The sequence below is a fragment of the Acanthamoeba castellanii genome (assembly GCF_000313135.1).
Source record: "Acanthamoeba castellanii str. Neff unplaced genomic scaffold scf7180000083887, whole genome shotgun sequence".
Taxonomy (NCBI): Eukaryota; Discosea; order Longamoebia; family Acanthamoebidae; genus Acanthamoeba; species Acanthamoeba castellanii.
The window spans coordinates 20,051-28,645 of record NW_004457484.1 but is presented as its reverse complement, the minus strand read 5'-3'; the positions used below and the strand labels follow the sequence as shown (position 1 = coordinate 28,645).

At 57.5% G+C, this 8,595-nt stretch overlaps 4 protein-coding genes across 4 annotated transcripts; 2 read left to right on the top strand and 2 right to left on the bottom strand.

Annotated features, from left to right (window-relative positions):
* Positions 1-14: 14 nt before the first annotated feature.
* Positions 15-1,269, bottom strand: ACA1_315070 (Isobutyryl-CoA dehydrogenase, putative; the record flags this gene model as incomplete). Its single annotated transcript, XM_004340442.1, has 7 exons — positions 15-88; positions 165-336; positions 443-571; positions 681-748; positions 820-907; positions 997-1,061; positions 1,152-1,269. Coding segments are annotated over 7 exons (714 nt in total), but the record flags the coding sequence as incomplete, so codon positions are not given.
* A 388-nt stretch (positions 1,270-1,657) lies between these two features.
* Positions 1,658-3,507, top strand: ACA1_315060 (26S proteasome AAAATPase subunit RPT4a, putative; the record flags this gene model as incomplete). Its single annotated transcript, XM_004340441.1, has 8 exons — positions 1,658-1,748; positions 1,866-1,985; positions 2,084-2,205; positions 2,295-2,408; positions 2,512-2,662; positions 2,743-2,808; positions 2,906-3,024; positions 3,115-3,507. 8 exons carry the CDS (start codon positions 1,658-1,660, stop codon positions 3,505-3,507), a joined length of 1,176 nt encoding a protein of 391 aa, XP_004340489.1.
* Positions 3,508-3,798: 291 nt separating this feature from the next.
* ACA1_315050 (chain a, 4ank: a designed ankyrin repeat protein) lies at positions 3,799-5,583 on the top strand (the record flags this gene model as incomplete). Its single annotated transcript, XM_004340440.1, has 9 exons — positions 3,799-3,912; positions 3,993-4,055; positions 4,164-4,217; positions 4,310-4,360; positions 4,469-4,536; positions 4,673-4,715; positions 4,859-4,907; positions 5,011-5,115; positions 5,207-5,583. 9 exons carry the CDS (start codon positions 3,799-3,801, stop codon positions 5,581-5,583), a joined length of 924 nt encoding a protein of 307 aa, XP_004340488.1.
* A 174-nt stretch (positions 5,584-5,757) lies between these two features.
* On the bottom strand, positions 5,758-8,404 carry ACA1_315040 (Glycosyltransferase; the record flags this gene model as incomplete). Its single annotated transcript, XM_004340439.1, has 4 exons — positions 5,758-6,978; positions 7,011-7,588; positions 7,798-8,082; positions 8,398-8,404. The coding sequence occupies 4 exons, from the start codon at positions 8,402-8,404 to the stop codon at positions 5,758-5,760; spliced, it is 2,091 nt and encodes a 696-aa protein (XP_004340487.1).
* Positions 8,405-8,595: the final 191 nt, after the last annotated feature.

The following is an 8,595-nucleotide window of genomic DNA, read 5'->3' as shown; positions in this document are numbered from 1 at the left end:
AAACAGCCGCGCACCTTCTTTTCCTTCTTACCGAACGAAAGGCCGGGAGTGTTCTTATCCACAACGAAGCACGAGATGCCCTTGGGTCCTGTCGTAAATAATGAAAGTTGTAATAATTTTGTGTAATATTATCGAAACCATAAAATGATGAAAAATCAACTTACCGCTTTGTCCGGTGCGAGCCATGACGATGTAGACGTCGCTGGCGCCGCCTCCACTGATGAAGGCCTTCTCGCCATTGAGCACGTAGTCGTTTCCGTCCTTGGCCGCCGTCGTCTTCAGCGCCGCAGCGTCCGAGCCGGCTCCCGGCTCCGTGAGGCAGTACGACGCGAACTTCTACTTCCGATCGGTTGATGACGATGGCGACGACAACCACGCAACACGTTGAGAGTGAGCGCCCCTGTTTTCTTCATGTGTTTTGGACAGGTCTTCGACGACGCACCTCCATGGAGAGCAGAGTCGGCAGATACTTCTCGCGCTGTTCTTGGTTGCCGTACTGGTCCACCACCCAGGCGCACATGTTGTGGATCGACAGGTAGGCCGTGGTCGATGGGCACGCCGTGGAGAGGGCCTACGGTGTGTCGTGTGTGGTTATTGTGCCGCCATGCTCTGCTCGGTTAACTGAAGGCAACACACGCAACACGCGACACGACACACGACACACGATAGAACACGCGTACCTCGAAAACGATGGCGGCGTCCTGGCGGGAGAGCCCGCTACCTCCGATGTCGTCCTTGATGTAGATTCCTGCACGCAACGGCGTACATTCATATTGTGCGCTGCCCAAGAGCGAAGTAGGGGCAGAAGGCGTGCGGTACCAGCGAAGCCGAGTTCAGCGAGCTTGCGGAGGGTGTCCTCGGGAAAGATCTCCTCCTCGTCCCACTTCTCGGCATGCGGCAGCATCTCCTGCGGTGCCAAGTCCATGAAGGGCGTTTTCGTATTTATTATTTATTTTTAATATATACAAATTTGTTATTCTAGACGGGGGCACCTACCTTGCGGGCAAAGTCAAGGGCCACTTGCTGTATCTCCCTCTGCTCATCGGACAGACCCACGGACACTGCCGATTGATTTTAATCAAAATTGCATAATTAAAATGATTTAATTCAACTTGAATTAAAGTAGAGGGGGTCAAGATTGAATAACGTACTGTCCGGGATGTAGGTGCTGTAGCCGCAGCGGCGCGGCAAGATGGAGGACAAAGCGGCGAAGCCTGGGTGGGCCTGGCCAGCGCCGGAAATGGCCGAAAATCGAGGGGCGGACACCATCGCCGACCTGGTGGCCGAACGCAGGACCAACGGCACGGCAGTGCTTCGCCTCACGGTGGCAGCGGAAGCGGACCTCGCGGTAGCAGTTGCAATGGCAGAGCGCTTCATCTAATCAGAGGTTGTACAAAAGAGCCGCTGCGTTTGTGTTCGTGCTCGCCGATGGCGCAGGATGGCCTACCGCCCCCGGAAAATGCCGGCCACCAAGATTCGTAACAGTTTCGTTCTGTTTTGAACAACACTAAACTAAAAACGAAACGAGAGAAAAAGATGTCCCGGACCGCCACCTTACGTCGGCCACGCAGCACTTTGCTGTGTTGTGCTGAGATCAAGAATCGCTGGCGAGGACACATAGATCTACACAAAGAGAAACTACACGCAAGAGAAGAGAATGGCGATGGATGAAAGAAAGCAGAAGGCGCTGCACGATTTCAGGGCCAAGCTACTGCAGCACAAGGAAGTGAACGATCGAGTTCGTTCGAGTACGTCTGCGCCATCAAATCTACATTCTCCCTCAGCTCCACAACAATCGCCTTCCATCTCAACCCTAGCTGGTTGAATCATGTGCTTATCGTTATCATTACCTTGGCATTGCTCAGTGAGGGAGGACTTCAAGACGCAGAAGAGAGCCTATGACAAATCTGAGGATGATCTCAAGGCTCTCCAGAGCGTGGGTCAGATCATCGGTGAAGTGCTGCGCCAGCTTGACGATGAGAAGTGTACGCCTCCCCTCGACACTCGAATTCGGCGTTCTACACCTCATTTCGCTCCAAAATGCCTGATCTTTTTGTGTCGCTCATCTAACCCTCGTTTGTAGTCATTGTCAAGGCCTCGAGCGGTCCTCGCTATGTGGTAGGTTGCCGCAAGCGCGTGGAGAAGAAGAAGCTTATCGCTGGCACCCGTGTGGCTCTCGACATGACCACGCTCACCATCATGAGGGTACGTCGTCGTCACCTCGACGCTGAAGTCAGTCGTTCTCCATCACAGCGCGCACAAAGCCTCACGGTCGTGTTGTGGTGCATGATTAGGCGCTGCCCAGGGAAGTCGACCCTGTGGTGTTCAAGATGTTGTCGGAGGACCCTGGCGAGGTGTCCTACTCCTCCATCGGTGGTTTGAACGAACAGATTCGCGATCTTCGTGAGGTACAGCTTCGTCTGGCCTTTGCGTTTCATGCTCTACACTTCATCTTTGCTGTCTACAAGCGCTCGAGCTGTCCATTGGCTCACCGATCTGACGTACGCGCAGACGATCGAGCTGCCCCTCACGAACCCTGAGCTCTTCCTGCGCGTGGGTATCAAGCCCCCGAAGGGAGTGCTCCTCTACGGTCCGCCCGGTACCGGCAAGACCCTGCTCGCCAGAGCCATGGCGCACAACGTGGAGGCCAAGTTCATGAAGGGTACGCGCACATCCCCCACTGTGGCGATGTGTTTCTTGCCATTACTCACGCGCCTGGCCACTCCCCCTGACCACCGGCAGTCGTGTCTTCGGCCATTGTTGATAAATACATCGGCGAGAGCGCGCGTCTGATCCGAGAGATGTTCGGTATGTGATTCTTCCTGTACTCCTCCGCCTCTTAATTACCACCGTGGGGCTGTTTCTCACCTATCGTGGGGGTGTCTACCGCGGTTCCTCTGCGCAGGCTATGCCCGTGAGCACCAGCCGTGCATCATCTTCATGGACGAAATCGACGCTATTGGAGGCAGGCGTTTCTCGCAGGGTACCTCCGCCGACAGAGAGATTCAGAGGACGCTCATGGAGGTACCGCTACACTACCATCCCACTGGTCAAGTCCCACAACACGGGCCGCATGTAGGTCTAATCGCATTCTCTCCTGCAACACGCGCACAGCTTCTCAACCAGATGGACGGTTTCGACGAGCTGGGAATGGTGAAGATCATTATGGCCACCAACCGGCCAGACGTACTCGACCCAGCCCTGCTTCGCCCCGGTCGTCTCGACCGTAAGATCGAGATCCCTCTGCCCAACGAGTCGGCGCGTCTGGACATCATCAAGATCCACTCCGAGTCGATCACCAAGCACGGCGACATCGACTTCGAGTCGGTGGTCAAGCTTTCCGACGGCTTCAACGGCGCCGATCTGAGGAACGTCGTCACGGAGGCCGGCATGTTCGCCATCAGGGCCGAGAGGGACTACGTCATCAGCGAAGACTTCATGAAGGCCGCGCGCAAGCTCGCCGAGAACAAGAAGCTCGAGAGCAAGCTCGAGTACAAGAAGCTCTAAAGGGGAAGAGGAAGGTCAACCCCAACCTCAACACCGTTACCTCTTCTTCTTCTTGTGCTTCGTCGGGTCATGGTAGTAAATACTTGTTCATCCTCTTCCTCTTCTTTCTTGAAAGAAAAAACGAAGAGCGAAAGAAAGAGAGGAAAAATCGAAAAGAGAGCGAGAGCTAACTTCGTGGCCCAGGATACAACACAGCTTGCAACCAACCCCCCCCCACCAAACAAACCGCACACGTCTTCATCTTCATCTTTCACATTCTCTTGTGAAATCCAACAACGGACAAGGCGATAGATGGAGTTATTTCCGCTGATACGGGCGGGCAAGGGCGCCAAGGTGCGAGCCTTGCTGGAAGATGACAAGGGCGACCACAAGCGCGACGTCAACGTCCGCAACGAAAAGGGGCAGGTGCGCCGCCCATCTCATCTACAACCCTGTGCATCCACTTAGCTATTTTTTTTATTGACACATCTTTCGGGCGTGGTCAGACGCCACTCTACTGGGCCTGCGAGCTCAAGTCCGATTCTGGCGTCGAGCTGGCCGCTCTGTTGGTACTCCCTCGCGCCCGTTGTGCTTGACTGACCTCAGGTTGTCTTGATTACGTTGTGCTGGTGAGCGACTACACTCATTGTTGGCTGCGCCTCGTGCTCTGCGATCAGATCAAGCACGGCGCGGACGTCAACTTGCCCGAAGACCACGGCTTCACGCCTCTGGTACGTGCACCACGCCTTTTGCTGCCGTGTGCTCTGCTCCTCTCACTGCAGTGAGAGTGACTGACGCCTCGGATCAAATGGCGCGCGCACAGCATCTGGCGGCGTACATCGGCAACGTCAGCGTGGTCCGACTACTACTCGAGGTATTACAGCTTCCAATCACTCGTGTGCACATCTCTGGCCTTCATCATCATCATCATCTTCTTCTTCTTCTTCACCTTCTTCTTCTTCTTCGTTCTACTGCGCTGCAGTCGGGGGCACTGGTCAACAAGGGCAACAAATCACAGAGCACCGCGCTTCACCTCGCCTCGCGAAACGGGTACACTCTTGATGCCACACTTGTGTGCGTGTGTGCGTGTGTGCGTGTGCGTGTGCGTGTGCGTCGCAGGCTGCATGTTGCTTACGTACCTCGCGTGCCTCGACCTTGAACTGACAATTGTGATCGACGCTTCCAGACACGAAGCTGCGGTGGCGCTGCTCATTCAGCACGGCGCGGACGTGCGCGCCAAAGACGACAAACTCAAGGCACAGCCCCATTCCCACTCCTTCGCCCAACATTGGTGGGTGTCCACGCATTGAAGTGCGTGTGACATATGGCGCTCGCGAGCACCACGTAACCCGTCATCATCACCCAACTGCAGATTCCTTTGGCCTACGCCAAGGACGCACAGATTTCCAAGCTCCTCCAAGGTGCTGCCTTCGTGATTGGACACATTCATTGCTTCGTTTAAAAACGATCAAACAATTCAGTCCAGGTGGGTGGTTCGCTCACTGCTCTGGCAAAACAAAAAAGACGCGATGCTCGTGGAAGGCAGGCAATCGCGGGCGCGTTCGGTGGCTTCGGCGATATCCAGGGAAGAGCTTGCGACGAGCAGCCAAAGCGACGACGAAGCGCGAAGTACGCCCTCCCGCCTCCTCAGCTATCGTCTTCGCTTCTTTCTTTCGTCGTCGTCTTCGCTTTTCCTCGCCTAACAATGCAACACGAAAAGAGAAAGCGCGAAAGCGAGAGCTGAAAAAGAAGGACGCACTCCTGCGGCGGCCCAGCAAGCGTGAGCTCAAGATGAAGGACCACGACGACGAGGAGACCAAGGAGTACGAGGAGGAGCTGGAGAAGCTCAAGTCGCTCGTCGGCATCCTCAGCGACCGACTGGCGCGCGAGGAGCGCATCACAGAGAGCCTCCAGCGCGAGCGGGACGAGGCCCGGCGGCGCGGCCTGTGCGAGCGGTGCCGCCAGGCGCGGCGCGACACCGTGCTCGTGCCCTGCATGCACCTGGCCTTCTGCTGGGACTGCTGCGGGCGGATGGCCATGAAGTGCCACAAGTGTGGCGTGGGCGTCGAGGGCATGATGCGCGTCAATGTGGATTGATTGGTGATGATGATGATCGCTGGCTGCAGTGCACGTCAGTCTCGATACCTGTCCAGCGGGCACCAGTTCAAACCCAGAGCCTGCTGTGTGGTGCATAGCAACAACATTTCCCAATGTTCCCAATGGAAGAAAAGTGCGTGTAGCCATTTATTTGCTGTATTGTTTGAAACAACATCAAGCAGCGGGCACAGGGTAGTTGAGCAGGTACCACTTGGCGGGCTGCACGTGCGGGCTCAGCTCACGCAGGGTCATGTCGGTGCCCTGGCGCTTCAGGACGAACTCCACCGCACGCGACACGCCGGCCTCCACGCCCGCCAGCTCGTGCCCCTCGACAGGGAAGGTGTGCTTCACCCCCGCCAGGCGGTAGGTGAGCGCGCCGCGATTGAGATAGACCAGCGGGATGCCGGCCCGCAGAAGCCTGGTCAGGACGTGGGAGAAGGTCTCGGGGAAGAGCGAGAGGAAGGTGATGATGTGGATCTTGTTCTCCTGCAGTATCGACTCGAGCCTGTGGTTGTCGTACTTGTCGTGGAAGATGATGGGGCTGGTGCAGTTTTCCCTCCAGGCCCGCGAGCTGACGCCGAACTGGTGGTAGCGGAGGGTGAGCGGGCTGTGCTTCTCCTGCAGTGCGGTGCTCCCCGACAGGCTGCAGAACAGGCCGCCGCCCTTGTAGCCGTCGAACTGGCCCACGAAGGCGATGTTGATCGTGTTGTTCTCCACGGGCGCCACGAAGTAGCGGTCGCTGTGGGCGAGGAGGCAGCTGTGCGGCACCAGCTCTATCGTGTTCTCGTCCCAGCGCTTCTCGCCGATCTTGGAGCGGTAGTAGTCGTACACCGAGCGGTCGGGGAAGGTCACCTTGTCCACCGCCCTGAACAGCTCCGTCGTGTTCTTCACGTTGCCCGGGTCGGGCTCGACCGTCTCCAGCACGCTCAGCTCCGGGTTGGGATTCTCGGGGAAGAGCCACTGGTAGTCGTGAATGGTGAGCAGGATCGGGACCTTGCGAACGCGATAGGTCTTCACGAGGCCGAGGATGCCCCAGCGCGGACCCTCGCGCACCATGGCGCTGTGGATGTGCAGCAGCACGATGTTGGGCGCGGGCGGCGGCAGGTTGCTGTCCTGTATCCAGGTGTGGTTGTACTCGGGGAACATTTTGAAGAGGTCCCGCGTGAAGACCCCGGTCTCTCCGCCGGTGTGGCCCAGGTGGACGACGGTCTTGCCCGTGTGAGGCTTGAACACGCGCTTGACGGCCATCAGAGCGTCGTAGCCGTCGATGTCGTTGGGCTCGAGCGCCGACTGCTCGTTCCATTCGTTCCACGAGGTGAGGAACACAAAGTGCTCCGGCCCGGTGACGGTGGCGCCGTCGTTGGCCGCCAGGTCGTACACGCGCCGCAGGTGCCGCTCGAACCCAAGATCGTGGAGTTGTGGTAGACCATGGGGTAGGCGTAGTGGTTGCCGTTGGTCCAGTTGCGCCGCGGGGCGTTGCTCCAGCGGAGGAAGGCGCCGCGGAAGAACTGCTGCAGGCCGGCCACCCGCGGGAAGGCGCGCTGTTCGGCAGCCGCCCACAGGGTCGGGGTGTCCAAGAGCTGAAACCCGGTGAATCGACCTGTCTTCTCGCGGGGAGCATTCCACTGACCCGAGTACCCCGTGGAGAAGCCCGGCTCGAACTGGGCGTAGCCGGCGAAGGTGGGCGAGTCGGCCCAGACGTAGGGTCCGTTGAAGCGCATGAAGTGGATGCCGGGCAGGCCGGCCTCGACGGCCAGCTCCTGCCACAGCTCCATGATGCCGGCGATGGCCTGGGCATCTTTGGGGTCGACGCGGTAGATGAGGAACACGGGCCGGTCGTTGATGCGGATGTAGAGCTTGTGGCGGAACATGGGCAGCAGGTGGTTGAAGTGCTTGATGTTGCCCTCGCGGTCAGAGTAGTCCTGCTCGAGGATGACCTCGTTGTCTGCTCCCGTGCCAGGTGCGAGTCCAGTTGGAGTTGGCCCAGCAGAGGACGAACGGCTTCCTGGGCTCTCCGTCCTTGAGCATGCGCTCCACCGGTAGGTTCATCACTGCACAACAACCAACGAAATATTTCCAAGTGTTAGGGGGTGACTTCGATTTAGACAAGGGTAGTCCAATATGCAGAAAGTAATATCTATCTAACGATTATATGAAGATGTTTCCGACATCGAAAAGGTGTTCTAGAGGCTGAAGGGGGCGGTTTTGACATACCGGGGCGGTCCTTGAACCAGAAGTGGTAAAAGCAGAAGCCGTGGATGCCGTACTGGTCGGCCAGCACGCGCATGAACCGCCGGTGGTCAAAGTCCAGCAGGTTGTAGTAGCCCAGGTCAGGGTGGGGCTTGTAGACGATCTGGTCGATCACGCGGCGCGGCATGGGCCGCAGGAGGGTCCACTCGGTGAAGTTGACGCCCCAGAGGCGGTCATTTTCGGGGATCGGGTGGAACTGTGGGAAGACGATGGCCAGGGCCAGCGGCGTGAGCTTCTTCGCCCCGACTCCTGCTGGGCCGGCTGGTGCACCGGCTCTCGTCGTGGTCGAGGGAGACGAAGATGGGGAAGATGCGGGAGAAGACGGCGGGGGTGGTGGTGGAGGTGAAGATGGAGCAGACGACGGGGATGGCCGTCGAGAGGAAGAAGAAGTTGGAGAGAGAGACGGAGAGGGAGAAGAAGAGGAAGAAGAAGAGGGAGAAGGAAAGGGAGAGGTGGGCACGAACAAATTCACCAGGACAGTGCGAGAGTCCTCTGTCTGCCATAGCGTGTAGAAGGTGACCGAGGAGGTGAAGATGGTGATGAGCGCCAGCAGGGCAACCGCACCTCTCATCCTTCTTCTCCAACTAGAGAACAACACAGCAGACTGAAGAAGCCGCGTTCCAAGGGGTGTCCCCTCCTATACCCAAAAGGAGAGGCCAGATCTTTATTTGGAAAACTATAAGTTTGTCCTCCCAACCGGAAAGTGTGGAAGAAAAGAGAAAAAAGTGCTTTTTGATTTGTTTTTCAGGTGTCTCTTTTTTC